At 39.6% G+C, this 22,694-nt stretch overlaps 1 protein-coding gene across 1 annotated transcript; it reads left to right on the top strand.

Moving 5' to 3' along the window:
* The first annotated feature begins 1,511 nt into the window (after window positions 1–1,511).
* Window positions 1,512–11,764, top strand: LOC146578612 (uncharacterized). The gene is made up of 6 exons (XM_085268904.1): window positions 1,512–2,526; window positions 2,606–2,851; window positions 2,938–3,108; window positions 8,906–8,983; window positions 11,045–11,131; window positions 11,252–11,764. Exons 1-6 carry the CDS (start codon window positions 2,199–2,201, stop codon window positions 11,329–11,331), a joined length of 990 nt encoding a protein of 329 aa, XP_085125030.1. The 5' UTR covers window positions 1,512–2,198; the 3' UTR covers window positions 11,332–11,764.
* Window positions 11,765–22,694: the final 10,930 nt, after the last annotated feature.

Below are 22,694 nucleotides of genomic sequence, written 5' to 3'. Positions count from 1 at the left end.
ATTCAATATACACACTGATATATTCCCAGACTTACAGTTTGTTATTCATGTAACAAGTTTTGTCTGACAAACAACATTTGTCAGACTGTTTTTATTTATTCTTTTTGTTTTACTGCATTTTCTTTCTCCAGTTGACAATTTTATTCATTTATGCTCTAAGAAAAATGTAGAGACATTTTCTTTGAAATTGAAACTGAATAACGGTAGTTAGCACTGCTGCCTCACAGCAAGCAGGTCATGAGTTCAGTTCCACCATCCGGTGGATTCTTTCTATGTGGAGTTTGCATGTTATTCCCATGTTTGCGTGGTTCCCTCCAGATACTCCGGCTTTCTCCCAAAACATTGATTTCCCTATGAGATCCATAAAGTTATTCTTATATTTTTTTAGTTGTCTTAATATAAACACAGCTGATTAAGATCCCCCTCCAACTGCTCCAAGGCCTCCAGCAGTGCATCCAGACTAGATAAACAGATGGACAAAAAGTATGTTATTTATCTATTTCAGTTTTTGTTTCTTAAAAAAAATCACATGACTACTTAAGTTAGTTTCAGTTTTCCATTGCAAGAGTTCAGTTCAGAAACAAGCTTGTCAACATTTTCAATGTCCGTCCTATTTGTCTTCCTGTCTACTAAATGTATCGGAGTACTTTACTTTTCAACTACTTCCACTCAATGACACCTTAATGCTGCTGTCATACTATTCTTGAACACAAAGTTTTTCTTAATTAATTCATAAGTTTAAGTATTGAAACTCATTGATGACTGCATGAATAAAATGCTTTTTACTCCAAACTTTATCCACAGTGAAATAAAACACTACCAGTACCATTTTATCTCGGAAATGCACATGCCTTCCTCTTCATTTGTTTTGTTTTATAAACAAACCCAGGGGCTGTTATTCTGCTGCAATTAAAGTCCAACATCTCCCTCTAGTGGCCACATATAAAGCATGTGTGAGGATGGTGTTAATGTAAAATGTGAATCATAGTGTTCCAGTCAGTCATCAGTGTGTCTCTGCACAGCTGTAATTAAAATGTGTTCAGAGGGCCTCAGTGTCTGAATGGTTCCAGTTCAGCTCCATAACAGCAGCGTCCCTGGTTTGATTCCTGTGTTTCAGCTCATATCTGCCTCTCTCACTGAGGGGGACGTAACTACATGGAAAGGAAATACTTCTCACCTCTGTGTTTGAACCAATAGAAAGTTGGTGCTCAGAGGAAGAGGGCGGGCTTTACTTGGTGTCAGTGACAGAAAAAAAGCTCAAATGAGTGAGAAGGACGATGAAGGAAACATCTGTGCTGTGTCTGCTCTGTAAGTAGAATCTCTGTGTTTGTTTGAATTCTTGTACTTTGACTGTCTGCTCTCCTGATAACTGATGATGGAGGAGAAGACATGAAAAACAAATCAGGCTGAATTCAAGTTCAAACACCACGAGGACCAACTGCAGGTCTGAACTGACTCTTTATCTTTGCTCAGGAGTCGAGGAAACACAGCAGGCAGTGAAAAGATCAAACCATTCACTCATTATATCAACACAGCTGCACAGAGGAGACATGACTTTACTGTGGTATTTTAAAGTGGTGGATATTTTGTATATATTCTTATATACTACATGCACTGTAGTCAGTAAACATAATCATATTCATATGATATTTTAGACATACAGTATCTACATAGTTCAGATTTTGCAGTCATAATGTACCGGTATCAATAATTTATTTAAGTTCTGATTTTGTTAGACAAACCAGGTATGTGAATACTTTCATGTCACCAACAAAATTCCACTAAAATATCTGGATGGAAATTGTTAATACAAAGAAACTACAAATAGTTAAGAATATACTTTTACACTTATATTCAAGTGGCTTCAATGAAGTGAAGTTCTGTTTGTGTGGAGTTGTTCTTTATGTTCATGGTAAATGGCCTGTATTTATATAGCGCTTTTACTAGTCCCTAAGGACCCCAAAGCGCTTTACATATCCAGTCATCCACACATTCACACACTGGTGATGGCAAGCTACATTATAGCCACAGCCACGCTGGGGCGCACTGACAGAGGCATTCACCTCAAATCAACCTGAGTGTCATTTCTCTTTAGTTCTGATCTCACTGCTGAGCTGCACAACAAACCAAGGTCAGTAACCTTCTTCTGTCACAGTTTAAACCTGAGAAATGCTCACTGATATGACCTGACTGGGTTCATGTCTCACAATGTAAAGTCTAACAGATCATCAGTTTTCATTTTAACCCTCACAGCTCGTCTGACTGTGAGTCCCAGCAGCTCTCAGTTCTTTAAAGGAGTCTTTGTGTCTCTGAGCTGTGAGGAGGACGACAGCTCTGCTGGATGGACTCTGAGGAGAAACACAAATGCAAGACAGAGGACTCAGTGTGGAGATGGGTGGGGAAAACCAACTGGTTCAACTAATACTTCCTGTAACATCAGTTACATGAATACCTGGGACAGTGGAGTTTACTGGTGTGAGTCCAGAGAGGGTCCCATCAGTAACATGGTTAACCTGACAGTCACTGGTAAGCTGAGTGTGTGGAGTTAGTGTTGATGAAGCTGTGTGTAAATGGATGAAATGCTGTAGTTTGTCTCTGTGTTGAGGTGGATCAGTGATCCTGCAGAGTCCTGTCCTCCCTGTGATGGAGGGAGATGACGTCACTCTGCTCTGTAAAACAAAGACCACTCCCTCCAACCTCACAGCTGCTTTCTATAAAGATGGCTCCCTCATCAGGAAGCAGCCTACAGGTCACATGACCATCCAGCATGTTTCCAGGTCTGATGAAGGCCTCTACAAGTGTGACATCAGCAGTCATGGAGAGTCTCCATCCAGCTGGATCACTGTCACAGGTGACACACTCACCTGTCTGTGTTTCTGCAGCTTTCAACATTCACAATGTGACGACAACTTAATGACTGTGTTTGCTTTATTTTAGGGGAACAAACCACCACACCTCCACCTACATCCACACCTCCACCTGGATCCACACCTCCTCCTGGTTCCTCTCTCATACCTGTGATATCATCTGTTGGATCAGTCTGTGTTGTGGTTCTGCTGGTGTTACTGGTTCTGCTGGTGAGACGATGTGTTCAGAGGAAACCTGAAGGTGAGAGTCAGACTTCTGGATATTGCATATTTTACATGTGTGGTTTTATTTTATTGAGATTAGAATTTTTTTTTAGCATTTTATATATATATATAGATATATATATATATAGATATATATATATATAGATATATATATATAGATATATATATATATATATCTATATATATATATATCTATATATATATAGATATAGATATATATAGATAGATATATATAGATAGATAGATAGATAGTAGGGGTGCAACGATACACAAAATTCACGGTTCGGTTCGGTTCGATACTTTGGTGTCACGGTTCGATATTTTTTCGATACAAAAACATGTTCAAGCATTTTTAATTTGTCATTTATTAAAATTATAAATATATATTTTAACTCAAAAGTACAGTTTTTAAATTTAACCCTAACCCTTGTGCGTGTTTTTTATTTTGACAGCGAATGCGCACCTGCGGACCACTTATGTGCAGCCCTGGTTATTTAGCTCGTCATATTGCAGCCACAGAAATTCTTTTGTCCATGAAACCATAAAGCTGCACTTTCTTTTTGCCTTATAGTCTGATTTGTCATAACTTCTCTGTTTTGTGGTAAGCTTTTCTTTGGCTGTCACTTCTTCACCCTGACCTGTCTTATTTGGCTCAGCAGAACTGAAATGCTTTTACACACGCACTCACATAAGCTCAGCGATTCTCTGCGCGATCAACCTCTCACATGTTTAAGCTGCGGGAGATTTCACTTGTCATGTTTGCATAGTAAGCTAACGATTAATAAGACGATGTCAGAGGAATTGGTGCGCAAATTGTCATCACTCACAGATCAGTGCTGTCGCTCTCTATACACAGTTCGCACGATTGCAAAGTGAAAGCAAAAAAGCAAGCGCAAATTCAAACGCGACTTCAATATGTCACATATTGACAGTGGCTCACCGATGCCAATGACATAATTACCCAGCTACATTTCTGAAAGAATGCAAAAGCATTGACATATATTTTTCCTACAATAGCCCGACGGGCAGGGAAGAGATAGATTTTGGTAGCCCGACTGAAAAAATCGGTAGCTCCGGGACGTCGGGCTAGCGATATTGCGAGCCCTGTATCTGATTGAGGAATCACTCATCTTTGGAAAAGAGAGTTTATTACAGAGAAATGGCTCTTTCCAAAATAAAAGCTATACTATCCGCTTTTTCTGGGCTATATTCTCAGCAGCATAAGGAGAATCATGTGCTAACAGCTGTCTAACTGACTCGGCTAAAGTTAGTAGCATGCTTGCTTTTTTTTGTCTTTGCACTAGGATGATGTCGGCGTAAATGTGCAGTCATATTCGTTGTGTTCCCACTAGTGCTTTCAGGTTAATCTCGTTGAAATGACCTTAACGCCACAACACGGCAAATCTCCGTTAACGTGCTACCACCGATCGCCCCGTGCATGGGGCTAGACGGCCAACACGTTAACGAGCTAACTGAGCTAACACACTAGTTCACACCAATGTAATTGAGCATTGCATGGCACATCCAACATACTGTTTTACTTTAGTCCATGAATCGCTTACCTTCAGGGTCATACGTCACATGAAAACCAAAATAATTCCAAACGCCAGATCTGAATGAGGGTGGGGGAGGTCCATGTTAAAAGGAGAGCTTAACTTCTGTCTCGCTAGCTTGCCCTGCGCTCTTCCCTCTGACGATGCTGTCTGTGTTGAGCGCTCAGTGGATCTGCACTGGACAGTGCAGCCTAGGCGGAGTAGTCGAACACAGATTCACTGAGCGCTCAACACAGACAGCATCGTCAGAAGGAAAATTGATAAAATAAATTACAAATGTTGTATTGTTCGATACATATGCGTACCGAACCGAAAACACCGTATCGAACGGTTCAATATCGATACAAATATCGTTGCACCCCTAATAGATAGATAGATAGATAGATAGATAGATAGATCTCTATCTATCTATCTATCTATCTATATAGATAGATAGATATATATATCTCTATATATATATATATATATATATCTATATATCTCTATATCTCTCTATCTCTCTATCTATCTATCTGGATGGATGGATGGATGGATATAGAGATATTAGGGGTGCAACGATGTTCGTATCGTATCGCACTGTCCAGCGCAGATCCACTGAGCGCTCAACACAGACAGCATAGTCAGAAGGAAGAGCGCAGGGCAAGCTAGCAAGACAGAAGTTAAGCTCTCCTTGCAACATGGACCTCCCCCACCCTCATTCAGATCTGGCGTTTGGAATTATTTTGGTTTTCATGTGACGTATGACCCTGAAGGTAAGCGATTCATGGACTAAAGTAAAACAGTATGTTGGATGTGCCATGCAATGCTCAATTACATTGGTGTGAACTAGTGTGTTAGCGCAGTTAGCTCGTTAACGTGTTGGCCGTCTAGCCCCATGCACGGGGTGATCGGCGGTAGCTCGTTAACGGAGATTTGCCGTGTTGTGGCGTTAAGGTCATTTCAACGAGATTAACCTGAAAGCACTAGTGGGAACACAACGAATATGACTGCACATTTACGCCGACATCATCCTAGTGCAAAGACCAAAACAACAAGCATGCTACTAACTTTAGCCGAGTCATTTAGACAGCTGTTAGCACATGATTCTCCTTATGCTGCTGAGAATATAGCCCAGAAGAAGCGGATAGTATAGCTTTTATTTTGGAAAGAGACATTTCTCTGTAATAAACTCTCTTTTCCAAAGATGAGTGATTCCTCAATCAGATACAGGGCTCGCAATATCGCTAGCCCGACGTCCCGGAGCTACCGATTTTTTTCAGTCGGGGTACCAAAATCTATCTCTGCCCTGCCCGTCGGGCTATTGTAGGAAAAATATATGTCAATGCTTTTGCATTCTTTCAGAAATGTAGCTGGGTAATTATGTCATTGGCATCGGTGAGCCACTGTCAATATGTGACATATTGAAGTCGCGTTTGAATTTGCGCTTGTTTTTTTGCTTTCACTTTGCAATCGTGCGAACTGTGTATAGAGAGCGACAGCACTGATCTGTGAGTGATGACAATTTGCGCACCAATTCCTCTGACATCGTCTTATTAATCGTTAGCTTACTATGGAAACATGACAAGTGAAATCTCCCGCAGCAAGCTTAAACATGTGAGAGGTTGATCGCGCAGAGAATCGCTGAGCTTATGTGAGTGCGTGTGTAAAAGCAGCAGGATTTATATTTCAGTTCTGCTGAGCCAAATAAGACAGGTCAGGGTGAAGAAGTGACAGCCAAAGAAAAGCTTACCACAAAACGGAGAAGTTATGACAAATCAGACTATAAGGCAACAAGAAAGTGCAGCTTTATGGTTTCATGGACAAAATAATTTCTGTGGCTGCAATATGACGAGCTAAATAACCAGGGCTGCACATAAGTGGTCCGCAGGTGCGCATTCGCTGTCAAAATAAAAAACACGCACAAGGGTTAGGGTTAAATTTAAAAACTGTACTTTTGAGTTAAAATATTTATTTATAATTTTAATAAATGACAAATTAAAAAGGCATGAACATTTTTTTTGTATCGAAAAAATATCGAACCGTGACACCAAAGTATCGAACCGAACCGAACCGTGAATTTTGTGTATCGTTGCACCCCTAATATATATCAATCAATCAATCAATCAATCTTTATTTATAAAGCACTTTTCATACAGAAAAAATGTAGCACAAAGTAGCCCACCCCACCCTCCAACTCACTCCCCACACTCTCAATACACATATATCCCCCCACCCCCACCCACACACACATATATTAGGGGTGCTCTCTCTCTCTCTCTATATATATATATATATATATATATATATATATATATATAGAGAGAGAGAGAGAGAGAGAGAGATACAGTGGGGCAAAAAAGTATTTAGTCAGCCACCGATTGTGCAAGTTCCCCCACTTAAAATGATGACAGAGGTCAGTAATTTGCACCAGAGGTACACTTCAACTGTGAGAGACAGAATGTGAAAAAAAAAATCCATGAATCCACATGGTAGGATTTGTAAAGAATTTATTCGTAAATCAGGGTGGAAAATAAGTATTTAGTCAGCCACCGATTGTGCAAGTTCCCCCACCTAAAATGATGACAGAGGTCAGTAATTTGCACCAGAGGTACACTTCAACTGTGAGAGACAGAATGTGAAAAAAAAAATCCATGAATTCACATGGTAGGATTTGTAAAGAATTTATTCGTAAATCAGGGTGGAAAATAAGTATTTGGTCACCTCAAACAAGGAAAATCTCTGGCTTTCACAGACCTGTAACGTCTTCTGTAAGAAGCTTTTCTGTCCCCCACTCGTTACCTGTATGAATGGCACCCGTTTGAACTCATCATCTGCATAAAAGACACCTGTCCACAGCCTCAAACAGTCAGACTCCAAACTCCGCCATGGCCAAGACCAAAGAGCTTTCGAAGGACACCAGGAAAAGTATTGTAGACCTGCACCAGACTGGGAAGAGTGAATCTACAATAGGCAAGCAGCTCGGTGTGAAAAAATCAACTGTGGGAGCAATCATCAGAAAATGGAAGACATACAAGACCACTGATAATCTCCCTCGATCTGGGGCTCCACGCAAGATCTCATCCCGTGGGGTCAAAATGATCATGAGAACGGTGAGCAAAGATCCCAGAACCACACGGGGGGACCTGGTGAATGACCTGCAGAGAGCTGGGACCAAAGTAACAAAGGTCACCATCAGTAACACACTACAACGGCAGGGAATCAAATCCCGCAGTGCCAGAGGTGTTCCGCTGCTGAAGCCAGTGCATGTCCAGGCCCGTCTGAAGTTTGCCAGAGAGCACATGGATGATACAGCAGAGGATTGGGAGAATGTCATGTGGTCAGATGAAACCAAAGTAGAACTTTTTGGTATAAACTCAACTCGTCGTGTTTGGAGGAAGAAGAATACTGAGTTGCATCCCAAGAACACCATACCTACTGTGAAGCATGGGGGTGGAAACATCATGCTATGGGGCTGTTTTTCTGCCAAGGGGACAAGACGACTGATCCGTGTTAAGGACAGAATGAATGGGGCCATGTATCGTGAGATTTTGAGCCAAAACCTCCTTCCATCAGTGAGAACTCTGAAGATGAAACGAGGCTGGGTCTTCCAACATGACAATGATCCAAAACACACCGCCCGGGCAACAAAGGAGTGGCTCCTTAAGAAGCATTTGAAAGTCCTGGAGTGGCCTAGCCAGTCTCCAGACCTCAACCCCATAGAAAATCTGTGGCGGGAGTTGAAAGTCCGTGTTGCTCAGCGACAGCCCCAAAACATCACTGCTCTCGAGAAGATCTGCATGGAGGAATGGGCCAAAATACCAGCTACTGTGTGTGCAAACCTGGTAAAGACCTATAGTAAACGTTTGACTGTTATTGCCAACAAAGGTTATGTTACAAAGTATTGAGTTGTATTTTTGTTATTGACCAAATACTTATTTTCCACCCTGATTTACGGAAAAATTCTTTACAAATCCTACCATGTGGATTCATGGATTTTTTTTTCACATTCTGTCTCTCACAGTTGAAGTGTACCTCTGGTGCAAATTACTGACCTCTGTCATCATTTTAGGTGGGGGAACTTGCACAATCGGTGGCTGACTAACTACTTTTTTGCCCCACTGTAGATATAGATATAGATATATATATATATATAGATATAGATAGATATAGATAGATATATATATATAATGTACTGTATAACAGTACTGCTTTACATTTATGGAATATCAGTTTTTATAATTCTATCTCAGTGATGTCCTCTATGCATGTTGTATTTTGCAGAGAATGATCCAGCTGCAGAAGATGTCAGTTATGGACAAATTATGGTCAGAGAGAAACAGAGTGAATTAAAGATGAGAGGTACTGCTGCGTTTCTTCATCTCCATCATGGTTTAATTTTATAGCCAGACACTAAGGATTTGGTTTAGTGGCTTTTAAAAAAATATTGTTCACCATGTGAGTTGCATGCTGTCATTTCCTGATAAGCATGAGGCTGATGGGAATATTATGAGTTTCACTAATTTGTTGTTGTATCAGTGCTGTCAAGTGATCACCACCAAGTGATGAATTGATTAAGATGGTGAGAAAGGCTGTCAGGCAGACCTGGAAAACCTAAAAATTAATAAAAAGAAATTGGGAATATGTGGCAGATGCTCCTGTTCATAGGGTTTTTAACTCCCATGTGAGGAAAGCTTTTCCTGGCATCCTGGTGGAGGTTGAGAACATTTGGTCTAAATGGATGACTTGGAGGTCACAGCTAGCAGGAGCTGGGGTCACAATGTTGTTGGTGCCTGTCGATGCCCAGATTTCATACAATGATATGAAAAGCAGAGTAAAGGGGTAATTAATTAACCTCTGCCTCTAAAAATCTTTCAGTGTCCATTACCTGAGGCCATTAATGCTCTGCATTGGCCTAGATATCTTAAAAACCTCAGATGATTTAATAAAAAAAATCTTATTTCAGCAAATAAGTGGTAAATAATGTTAGTGCTAATAAAGTGGCAGGCAAATAACATCCAAGATAATCCTGTGGCCATGGGCTGTGGTTCGTGGTTCAGCTGTAAGAGATAGAGGTGGGGCAAGATGGCTGAGGGCACAGCCTCATGTGATCATGACCACAGTGCTGGAGTCTTTGAGTCGCAGTTCTTTCACCAGCCCGAAGAAGTACGCAAGGGAGGTATGGTTCAGGTTATGGTTCAGGGTACGACTTTGGCAGTGAACGGATGCAGCCTCACATAGGATATGTGGTGGCAGGGTTTGTGAATTGGGTGTAGGGAGGAGTTGGGTTGGATGGCTGAGGGCTCAGCAGGTACAGCAGCACACCTTGTGTGTGCTAATTATGTAATCATGTTTTCTTCCTTAGATTTGTAGCAGAAACGGAGGAGTGATTGGGTTTCACTGGGGGGAGATGATACGAGTGGAACAAGCTGGGCTGTCTGCAAAGACAGTGGAGCTCCATCCAAACAAATTCTTGGAACTGTGTTGAGTTGTAAATACTGTAAATAAGGCACAGTGTGTAGAAAAGCTCATTGCTTACTGCTGTCAATAAAAACAACCTGCTATAAAAAAAGTCTGCTTCCAGCAGGCCACTCATGTGAATGTCTGTTGTCAGATTGTTAGTTGCTAGTGCACTGGGTCCTGGGTTCCTCCTGGTATACAACAATGCCCTGCCTCATGTAGTGAAAGTGTGTGAATGTGTGTGTGTGTCAATGGATGAATGACTGAATGTAGTGTAAAGCGCTTTGGGATCCTTAGGGACTGAGTAAAGCACTATACAAATACAGGCCATTTACCATTTATCCAGGGGGTTCCTTGAAGAATTAAGGAATTGATACCATTGATTGGCCCTGACACTCACCTGACCTAAATCTTAAAGAACATCTCTCGGATGTTATTTTTCAATCCATCTAATGCTTCATGGTTGCATCTCAGACTGTCTAGATCTACAGTACATGTTCATAATGAAGGATTTGACAGATCAACAGTGGGACTCGGGTGTTTCAGGGGGGCATAACGAGACTGAACACACCAATGAGTCAGTACTGACTTTTTTAAAATTCTGTTTAAAAACCACACAAACTACTTCCTCTTGCTGATTCCAGATCAGGCAGTAACAGTGTTCATGTTGTCAGAACAAGTTTGCTTTTTGCTCTGTGGTGAAATATGTCAGCCTGAAAGAAGACAGCAGCTTTGTGGTCGTCTGCCCTCCTTTTCATGCAAACATCCCCCCAAGGTTCTGTGTGGTTACTGTGTTTCACAGAAGAGCTGCTGAGAAGGGGGGAAGAAACTATGCAGCTATAAAAAGATTTTTACTTAATCTCTTCATGAAGAACAGGACAAATATTTTGCCATAGCTGCAGTATAGAAAAAACCAGTAATGTAATGTGTGTAAATTCTTAATTTCTGCATTTTACTCTGCAGAGAGCGATTCAACTACAATCTACTCAGAAGTGAGAACAGGCGACTTCTGCTATGGACCGAAAACCACCAGATCAAGGAGTCCCAAAGGTACAGCTGCTCTTTAACTTTGTACAGAGCCGAGCAAACCACATCTTCATTGAGGCTCAGTAAGTCTAATCTCTGTCAAAAACAATACTGTAATGTTGTTTGAACTGTGTTTGTGTTCAGAGTTTAAACCAGAGACAGACGCCATCTACTCTTTACTGGTCCACCAGTCCAACCACTCATGTCCACCTGCTGGTCTCTAACTGGTCCCCCCAGCACCTCAGACCAGAGGGTATCCACACAGAATCATTAAGCTCTGGTGGTGTTCAATATAATGATGCATATGGAGCAGCAGTGCAGTAGCGTCTCTAAGTAACTACATGTCATTCTTCTGTTTGCTCATAACGAATGACTATAAGGAATCATGTTTCATCGTTTTGGCTAAATTATGTGGCTTAAATATCACATCCTATTTATAACTGGTGCTTTAACTGTGTTTGTTACAAAATCAGCAATGATAAATAATATAAATATGTTCATGTGATTTGTATCTTTGATGACTTTTACTGTTATTTATATTGTATCCATGTTTGTCGTCTCCTGCAGCAGTGATGTAATTTCTCTGAAGGACTAATAAATATTTGTATAAATGTTTTTCTCTCAAGGGTTCAAAAAGACATTAAATGGAAAACTTGACTTGTTGGTTGTGGCTAACTGATACACACCTCTCTTCAGTACAGAAAAAAAATGAATAACCACAGACTCAAAACAGCGATGAGTGGCTGAAAACTGCACAGAAAAGCCCTTCAGTACAGGATGTGCACGTTTGAGACCAAAGAGTTTAATTTACATATTTATTTTTATATCACCCAAAAACCAGACAGCACCAGCTCACGTGGTAAAAAAGAGAAACGATGTTGATGTTTGTTAATTTTTTCTAAACAAAAACACTAAAAAAGTGACTTCTCAGATGACACGAAGCGTTTATTTTCCGATTCACTAAACGTGAACGTGACTCACACTGGTCATGTTTCCTGATCCAGCTCTGAGCTCCTCCTGTTAAATCTGTCAGTGCACTTTGAAATGGTCTCGAATCACATTTAAAGTCTGCTTCCATCCATCGTTAGCCTGCGTAGCTGTAAACAGGATGTGAAGCCACAAAGGGGTCTGAGCTGATGTTCAAACAATATTCAAAAACAGTTTGTCTTCAAACTGCAGAGTAACAGAACAAGTGCTGAGTGGGTTTGCTTAGCTTTGTCTCACGTTGAGGCAGCACACTGTCCTCAATTTAACAGCAGGAAATAAAAGAGATGAGCTCTGCAAACACATGAGAAGAAGACCTAAACTAAACTTGTCACCACAGATGTTTAGTATGACAGGCCACTAAAAAAGCCATCTAAGCCTTTAAGATGGGGCTCCTGTCACATCAGTTCACTGCTGGTAACATTAAACTGGGGCCTCTGGAAACACTTATCTTCACAAACTGCCGTCACCACACAACTCAGGACTCGAATGTGAGGCTGAAACAGACGTGGGTCATCCCAAAAACAATTAACAATCACATTTTATATGATCTATAAAGCTGCTGCTGTTTTCTTCCTGTTGAAAACGAGTTCTTTCTTCCCACGGGCACTAACTGCTGCTCACACGGATTGCCTAATGGTTGTGGTTTTCCTTTGGTTTATCTACTATATACAGATGCCTAGAGTTGGCTGCTGTTGTTAATTAGTGATATAAAAATAAGACAGAATTAACATGAATACCTAGATTTGCATTCAGTTATTTTCTATGAAGCTGTAGGCACTGGGGGACACATTTAGTGGGGGGTTTGAAAGCATCTTGAGTATCAGACGCTCAGTTTTTCACATTCTGATGAACTCGTTGTAGGTTGAGCTAATAAGTTATAACAACTAAACATGGAAGTGATGAGTGAGCAGCTCCCTTGCTTGAATTGGAAGTTTGAATTGGTTATAGATCTCCTGGCTGAGGATGTGACCCATGCTCCAAGAGCCAGAGTCCCTGCTGCAGCAGCCTGGGTTTAAATTGTGCCTGGGCTCTTTCCTGCAGATGTTCCCTCTACTTTACTGTCCGAGCCAATAAAGATAAAAACAAAAACTTGGATGCCACAGACAAACTGCTCACCCATCAAATCTTTATTTATCTGGCCTTGCTCTCTGTAGAGTCTTTGGCAGCATTGCTCAGATCCAAAGTGAACACCCCTTTTTTCCTTTAGCTCACTAAACATTTAAAATGTTGCTGCCATGACTACTTGATAATAAACTGTCTGAAAAACAAACTGTTGTAAAGTTAATGTCGACAGGTTCCCATACATTTTGCACAAATGACAGGGAGCAAGGTCAGGAAGTACAAGTGGTTTTTTTAATAAGCCCTTTATAATCAGCAGCAATAATTTACTCTGGAGAAAATATTTGCAGCTTTAATTTAACTTATGAGCAAAATGTACGGTGCATCACTAAATGTAGACTTTTGGTTTACAAGTTAAACTCATGACGGAGCTCTTATAAGCCACAGAGCTTTAAAGCCAGGTTGCTTCTAACTTCTCCTTTCTGCACGGCCGCAGCTTCCTCATAGAAGTTCTGCTTTCGGCTATGATATTTCATAATCGAGTAAATCTTTAGTAGTATTGTGCAATACTAGAAAACTTGAAACTACCCCGATACCAAGTAAATACAGGACAAGTATGACCAATAAAAGTGCAGATACTGATATGTTTATTTTATGAAGGCAGATTATGTCAGTGAGAGTGTGTCATGGTCCTGGGTCGTTGGGTTTATGAAGTGATTTATATTTCCTGTTTTATTGTGACAGTCCTGTGCACTTTGCGTTCCTCGATCTTGTTGTTTCTTGATTTGTTCCACCCGTGTTTCCAAACTGAGTATTTATTATTTAGACTATTTACACCTGACTTTCAGTATTTTTGTGGATTAAAGCAATAAAGTTTACGTTTGTTTAAGTTAACTTCTTTTCGCTGCAGTGCTGAGTTTGGCTTCACCTTTTGCCCAACACGCAATAAATCCTGACACTGTTTGAATTCTTGACTGTCTGCTCTCCTGATAACTGATGATGGAGGAGAAAACATGAAAAACAAATCAGGCTGAATTCAAGTTTGGTGGATCTTTATATTGTGAACCTTTATGAACACATTTCTCACCTTTTCCTTTTGTAATGTCTCAAACTGAGATTGATATGGAAGTAGAATCATATTTAGCTTCATGAAGATTGTTGCTGACTTCAGTAAAATGGATTATGAGGACATTACGGAGCATGTGGGGGATGATCAGCAATGTATAAATGTGGATTGTTGCAACAGTAAAACATTACAGTTTGATTATCACAGTCACGTGTGTTTACCATCAACATGTGTGTTTAACTCTGTACTTACTGAGTGTTGTTCACTGTGAGCTGGACTGTGTGTTTGTGGTCTGTGGTTAACTGAAGCTAACAGCTCTGCAGTCGTCCAGCATCCTGTTTCTGATAGAAAGAAACACTTCAGCTGCAGCTGTTTCAACACAGAGCTGCTCATTTTAAACACAGGAAGGAACACGGAGACATCATCTGGAAACTCTGCACACAAACTATCAGTTCATTCAAAGTTAATGATGAATTACAACAAGAACTTATTCAAATATTTTTCACCATTTTATTTTATTTTATAAATACACCCTTTAGACTCAGACGCATATTCACTTCGCACCAACATTTACATTATTTCCTCAAACCATTTTCTGAATCTGCTGGAAGGTGGTTTGTCTAATAATAGTGTTCATGCTGTGAGAACATGGTCTGTCTGGTCTGTGGTGAAGTGTCGAACAGATGATGGCAACTTTGTGGTCGTCCATCTTGTTTTTCACAGAAACACTCACAAGTTCTTTGTGGTCTCAGATGTGAAGGTAAGAAAACTGTGAGAATCTGCTTTGGTTTATTAAAAATAATCTCTTCATGAAGCTGCAGGTACAGCCCAGGTACAGCTGCTGAAGATATATTTATGGAGTTTTTCTTTTCACTGAAATAGACTCAAACTCAAGAATCACACGGGTCCTTGAGGCCATGCAAAGTAAAAAACATTCAAATGTATGATTTTTTTCTAATAATATAAAGATAATTACCCATAAAGGAAATGAAGGTATTGTTAGTGTAATCTAAAATTGTTGCTTGTCTACTCCATGGCTACTCCGTCCAGGTGGTGCACTTATCTTGGCCTAATCAGAATACGGCTGCCACCAGTTTCAGTCAAACGAGATACTTTTGTCATATTTTTAATTAGTTTATAGAAGACATATTTACATGCGTATATAATGTAAATTTGTTCATCTTAGTAATATAACATATAAGTTATGGCACTGCCAATATGCAGTGTATATAATATCCTCCACTGGGTCCAAGAATAAAAATATGGAGCTTACCCAAAGTAGGGTTTGATAAATGTGTCTCGTCCCCTGAACGCTCACTGTGGTTGCTGTCCATGGTTCTGATCTCCAACTACCTCACTGAACGACCACACTACGTCAGGCTGAAGGACATCACGTCTGACACCGTGGTCAGCAGCACCACAGGGAACTGTGTTGTCCCCTCTCCTCTTCACCCTGCACACCTCTAACATCTGCTGTAACTCTGAATCATGTCATATTCAGAAGTTTGCGGATGACACGGCCATCATGGGGTGTATCTGGGATGATCAGGAAGAGGAGTACAGAAGTCTGGTGAGGAACTTTGTCGCATGGAGTCACACAAACCACCTGCAACTCAACACCTCAAAGACCAAGAAACTGGTTATGGACTTCAGGAGGTCCAGAGAAGGTCCACTGCCAATTCAAATAGAGGGAGCGGAGGTGGCGGTTGTCAACAAGTACCTCAGGCTGTGGGTGACAACAAACTGGAGTGGTCATACAACATGTAGCACCTGAATAAAAAGGCCAAAGCAGACTGTATTTCCTCAGGAGACTGAAGTCTATGCTATATGTATGCTTATATCCATAATGTCTTGATTTGTATTCTTACTTCTTTACTATGCAAATGTCTGTCTGTGTTTTGCTACTGGAAACTGAATTTCACAGAGTCTAAACTGTAGTGACATAAAACTACTGTAACAAACGGTGCTGAAGAGAATAAAGAATGAATGGAGATGAAGCTTGACATGTAAATAGTTTGTGTTTTTGTCCTGAAACACTGTTGGCAGTGCCTGTGTTATGTGATCATACAAACCTGCATAGTCCTGACCTTGCTCTCTGTTATTTGTGCAAAATGCTTAGAACCTGTTGACATCAGTTATGCAACCATCTGTTCTTCAGCAAGAGCCTTAAAGAGGAGTTAGCCAGGATTTGAGCAGTGTTTTCAAGGACTTAGCTGATGGGTGAGCAGGTTGTGCTTTTGTTTTGAAAAATTAAAATGTACATCCTGCTGCACTGGAAGAGATTTCAGAATGAGGATTTCTACAAATGCTTCAACTTATCACAGAATTGAAAAATGTTGTTTTAGAGAAACGTTTTGTTGTGCTCAATGTGCAGTTGCAGTCTGACAAATGCAAAAATTAGCCTGGAACATATGAGGGGAAGTTCACAGACTTCATGACAAGTGACAAAACGAAACGGAAACTATACGAAAAAAAAAAGCTAATAGGGGGAAATGCAGGTTGCTAGGTGGAATTAATTTAGGCTAAAAATGAAAGAAAGTACAAATAAATACAAGACACGAGGGACAAAAGAATACCAAAATAAAACAGGAAGTGATATGAGAAACAAATTAATTATTATAGCATCTACCTTACAATATAAAATGCCTTGAGGCAAGTCTTGTTGTGATTTTGTGTCATATAAATAAAACTGAATTGTATATGAACACCTAACACAAAAATGAACTTTTGGCCGACCAACCCATAGAAAAAGACGAAGAAGAAGAGGAGGCGGAGGAGTTTTCAGTTAGATCGCTTCCTCATGTAGGATGGTCGGGGCAGCCTCACGAACAAAGATTGAAAAATCCGAGATGGAGGCATTCATTAAGCTAAATCTTTTAATCTGTATTCCCACTGTGGTGTATTTAGGACTTGCTAAATAATCCGTGGACACAGCAGTGACCAAGCTCTATTAATGAAGAGCCTGCAGAGGTGTTTTTACCCACAACAAAGGTAGCATTGCACCGCTCTGCTACTGATCAGTGAATGGCTTTAGCTTGTAAAGAAGTAAAATAAAACTTCTTGACACAGCTGTCGGATGGCGAGAGTACAGTCAAACCTCCGAAGCATAAACGCGTCACACCACGAATGTGGAAGTGTTTGTCAAAGCTGATTTCCTGTTACGACTGCGATGGCTGCTGAAAATTATCTACCGTTTTACTCAACTCTTCTGTTTGCTGTCGTGTGTGCAGGTTACATTTAGTTGTTATAAGGTCAAACATGTTTTAAACCTGCTGTTTTTTTAAATCCTGTTTGTAACAAAGGAAAGTAGCGTTTGGTTTAAGAGTGACTCGGTTACTGGCATTTCTGGCGGCACCTACAGATGCCACAACTTACAGCAGTTTTGTCAGTAATGCGTTAAAGAGTGATGTTGAATTGAACTCCAGAGTAGGGCCGCAACGGTTCAACGAGTATTTCAAACAATTCAACTATATTAAAATTATCCACACATAACTGTTAACTTTTAAATTATAAAGCAGGCGGACTGCAGCCGTCCTATTTTACAGGGCACGAGGTGTAGATCAGATTAATTTCAAAGCTTTTGTAACATTTTTCAGATTTGAAAGTGAAACAATATAAAATATCGTCTCAATTAAATTGTGTTAGTATTTAAAAACATAAAATAAAAGCTTTTTTCACAAGTAAATAAATATGGGATAGCTCAGTAGGTAGATTAGTGGCCCCATGATCGAAAGGTCAGGGGTTGGATTCCCCTGAACAGCCTAACCCTGAGTAAATTACCATCCCTACACACTGCTCTGCCCAGTGGCTGCCCACTGCTTCACTGAGTGACTGGGTCAAATTTTCCCACGGGGATCAATGAAGTATACATTATGTACGTGGGCCAGTAAAGCTCTGAGCTGCTGATTTTAGGTTAGACCGTAATAATAATTGTCTACTTCATGATTGTGTCTTATTTTTAGCAGGACAAAAACTTTGCATCAAAGCACAGGGCAAACTTCAGGATGCTGACATGCTTGTTTCTCTTGACTACAGCCACCACACTCTCCTTTAGGTGTCCAGAAAATGTTTTATTTAAAAACTACAATTTAATATTGCAGATAAATACATGCCGGGGGGGGGGGGGGGGGGGGGTGAACAATCGGACTGACGAAACAAAGAACATTGCAATTTCTAGAATGAAAAGAAATGAGCAGTTCACTTTTAAATGACCTGTATTTATTTTTTCTTTCTGGGTAGAGCTTGCCTGGTTCTTTGTGTTCTTGGTGCTGAGGATCTGTGTCTGGAGACGGGTCAGTAAACTGAGCCATGAACATCCTGGTGTATGTCCCAGGTTGGTTGAGGTGATGCAGGATGTAGTGCAGTCCCATACTGATGCATCCTCAGCTGACTGGTTTGCTCAGTAGTGAACCTGCAGGATGTCCAGCACCGGCTCTGATGTCCTTCAGGTGTCTCAACATGAGTCTCTCAAAGGACTTCATGACCACAGACGTCAGGGAGACAGACCTGTAGTCATTTAATCCTGTGATAGTGGATTTCTTTGAGACTAGCAGATTACAAGTATTACATTTTTACTATCGTTGTCATTCGCTGCCACCATCTCAGAGCTCTTTATATTTTCTGTGGGTGGTTCATGGTTATTGCTAATTAGTGGCTCTGTTGGTAGAGAGGCTCATTTACCAACTGGAAAGTCAGGTGATCGATCACTGGCTCCTGTAGTCTGCGTGCCAAAGTATCCTTGGACAAGTATTTTCTTCTTAGGATGAACCCTGAGTTGTTCCTGATCAGAGTGTGAGAGTGCAAATCATAGAAAACGCTTAGCCGTAGAAAAAAGTTATGACTGTGTGTGTGTGAATGATCAGCTGAGGAGAAGGTTGTTATTTGAGTAACAGTCATGTAGAAAGAAATATACTGTGTATGTATCAGATACACATCTGGATATAAAGAATAACTATACAGTTTTGGTTAGTCTGAAGTTTGCTGACTGGTAATTATGTGGTGATGCAGCTCATGCCATGTAATAGAGTAACACAGAAGTAATGTAACTAGTAATAATGACCCCAATACTTGTGTGATGGCAGCATGGGCCTGGGAGGGCTCTAATGAACTATTTGACAAAGAAGTGTAATGTGTGTGTCAGTGTGATGTGTTGTAGTTTCAGGAGTCAGTATTCAGCTACAAACCTTTTTGGCTACGTTCACACTGCAGGCAAAAACGCATCAAATCCGACTTTTTTGACCCTATGCGACCCATATCCGATCATGGTGTGACAGTGTGAACGGCACAAATCCGTTATTTTCAAATACTCTGGTTCAAATGATCTGGGTCACTTTCGTATGTGGTACTGACTCCGATACGTATCTGATGTTTTAGAAAGCGACTGCTGTTTGAACGGTCATGTCGCTGACACAAAACATGCACCAATTACACTCAAAAAAATGAAACGTTGACTTTAATTAAAATTATTTTGTCAACAGGTTCCACGAAATTGAATGTTAGTTTAAAGCAAAAATCTTTAGTTCATCTAATTTAAAAAAAAAAAAAAAACTACTTAAGACTAACAAGACATATTTAAGACTAACTAAATCAAGTTATGTTGTATGAACATAGATGATATATTTACAGGTTAGATAGTTTAGATTAGTTACTTCAACACATTTCTTATTTTTGGCAGTAAAATGTTAAATTTAAGTTAGATTAATTCAAATATTATATTTTCAGCCACCTTGTGCTTAATTAGTTTTACATAAATCTATTTTGTCAACAGGTTCCACACAAATGAATTAAGTACATCCAACTTGTTTTTTAAAATTTCTTTTATTGCCAACACATTCAGTGAGCATTTGTGTAAACCCAGTCCAAAATAAAACACAACAGCTCATTAGGGTTAGTAATTAACAGTATGTAGACAGATGCAACATCAAGACTTTAAATTAAATGTCTGTATCTGCCAGAAATAGAAGAAAAAAACCCATTGAAGATCACATAACACATTGATAAGATGACACTTGAGTTATGCACATGTGATGCTAGTAAGGTCTGTGGAGTGTTTTTTCTTTTAGTGTCTAAAATGGATAGCAAAGTTGCTATTTGCAATGATTGCTTAGGGTCAGTCCAGTAACACAATGCCAATGAAGTGCTTTCCTTTAACAATGCAAAGTGAAGTGTCCACCTCAACAGCCACAATTAAAAAAAATTAATTAATGTAATAATAATGATAATAATAATAATAATAAATAGTCCACTGATATTAGCAACCAAAGAAAATTACATCACCATCCCAAATAAAACTTTAATAAAACATGCCAACATTATGATCTAACAATAAAACAGCTTGTCAGTTTTTTGCAACAGCACAGCAGTAACCATTTAACACTCGCCACTGTCATTTATTTTACCAGTGTTTGGGCAAAAAACTTCAGATGTAAACATTTTAACATGGAAACAATTGTTCGTCTTTAAAAGTCCACAAAATATACATTCATCCTGCATTCCTAACTTACCCTTATTCTTAGTATGTATTGCAATTACCTTTACAATGCACACAATGTAACACAAACTGAATATGAACATATTTCCACCTCATAACAATATGCCTTAAACGCTAATACTTAATACTTTTGATGGTCTCTTACTAGCCCCCCCACAAGAGTAAAATCTCTCAAATTGTAGTAGTTTACAAACTTTTCAAAATGTTCTAAATTTCTCTTAAATGTAATTTTCCCTTTATCTATCATTTACAAATTACCATTTTATTCCCATTCAGCCTCCGAAAAACTTCTGTCCATCTGACAGAACATTCATCATCCAAATTAAGGGTTGGCTTATTCATTCAGTTTATTCTTGAGCAACTGTACCTTGGTCAAGAGTCTGCTGACAGTGGGGGAACATGCACAATCGGTGGCTGACTAAATACTTTTTTGCCCCACTGTATATCCCACCCATTAAGAGTGCACATGCAGAGGCCAGGTCTTCCAGGTCATGCAGAACACCCGAGATGGTTATACCCACATCGGCTGGAGGAGTGCTGGCATCAGCTCTTTTGATGGTAAAGATAGCAAGGGTAATTTGTTCCAGCTCCCTCTGAACAGCTGTAGCTTAGACACAAAAACATAGAAAAATGGCATCCAGTTTTAAAAAAAGAAAGAAAAAGGGCCAAAGCTACCCTTTAATGACGTAAACACAATATTAGGAACATGCACCCCAGTGCGCCACTATTTTAGACTACAGATTCAACGATAAATATAAATAGTTTGGGTATACAAGAAGATTTCCCAAAACATTTAAACAGGTTCCATGCAAATTACAACAACAACAACATTACAACATGCAACAACATTAGTTATTCAAAATTTGGTTTAATACAGATAAAAAACTAAACTAAAATTACCAACCAATTATTCTTTGAAGAGGATGCTTGGGTCTTCATTCAGGTAAAAAGGTAGTGCCCTGAGGACACACTCCCTCCCCTTTTCAATAGTTTCCTTCTGTAGAGAGTGGCAGAGATACAGGAAGAGAAAACAGATATACTTTAGGATGACAGAAACTCACATTATACGCAAAATGAATGACATATCCACTGCACAGATAGACATGTACACAAGACCAACTAATCATCACATGGACATGAATAGTTAACCTGTTGGGCAGGGTTTCCACCACATTATATATGTCCATAATGGAGGTATAGACTAGAGATGGCACGATACCACTTTTTTATGTCCGATACCGATATCATAAATTTGGATATCTGCCGATACCGATATGAATCCGATATAGTGTTTTTTAATCAACAAAACTGTTTTTTAAATATCTTGCTGCATTTTGTATAAGTTCATACTCAAGTTTAAAACAACAACTACACTAAAGCTATTCTGTTATACCTGTATACAAAAAAAATATTTCATAGTTCAGCAATACTGATCAATCTAATAAACTTAAACCTGCACCATCCTCCCTATTCTGGTATTTTAAAGAGTACTTAGCGTAAATATTAAGCAACCTAACTAATAGGGTTCCAACTCCCAGCAACAACAAAAATAAAAAAATAAAAAATAGGGAACCACCCCTCACGCTCCACCTCATGATGCTTAATCGACGTAATCAACCTTAATTTGATGCAGTGTGAAAAAAAATGCACAGAAATCAATTATTTTTCAAGAAATATTAAATAGATTCAACATCTTTCTTCAACAAAATTGCAGACTGCACAGATGGTACCTTCCCAAAGGAAAAAGTACTATAGCTTACTAGGGTATATATATTAGACTTAATAGTCACTATATACAGTAATTGACTTCTATTCATTTTACATCAAATTAAAACTTTGGGTGTCAGATAATTATTTATTAAAAGCTCGACATTTTAAATGAGAATAAGAAAGAAAAGTATGTCTTTGTGCCCCCTTTTCCCTGTTAATGCCCTATCGGCCCCCCTGGCTAAACTTTGCTAGATCCGCCCCTGCACAGTTACCAG

This window comes from Mchenga conophoros, linkage group LG3 (genome assembly GCF_057382185.1).
Source record: "Mchenga conophoros isolate Kocher_MC1m ecotype Shallow Benthic linkage group LG3, M_conophoros_male_GT1.1, whole genome shotgun sequence".
NCBI classification, from domain to species: Eukaryota; Metazoa; Chordata; class Actinopteri; order Cichliformes; family Cichlidae; genus Mchenga; species Mchenga conophoros.
This window is presented reverse-complemented; position numbering and strand designations above follow the sequence as displayed.

Coding starts and splice junctions, on each gene's coding strand:
- LOC146578612 (XM_085268904.1), top strand. CDS start 2,199: ATGTCTCACAATGTAAAGTCTAACAGATCATCAGTTTTCATTTTAACC. Junction 8,984..11,044: donor GAGTGAATTAAAGATGAGAG/GTACTGCTGCGT, acceptor TTTACTCTGCAG/AGAGCGATTCAACTACAATC. Junction 11,132..11,251: donor CAGATCAAGGAGTCCCAAAG/GTACAGCTGCTC, acceptor GTTTGTGTTCAG/AGTTTAAACCAGAGACAGAC.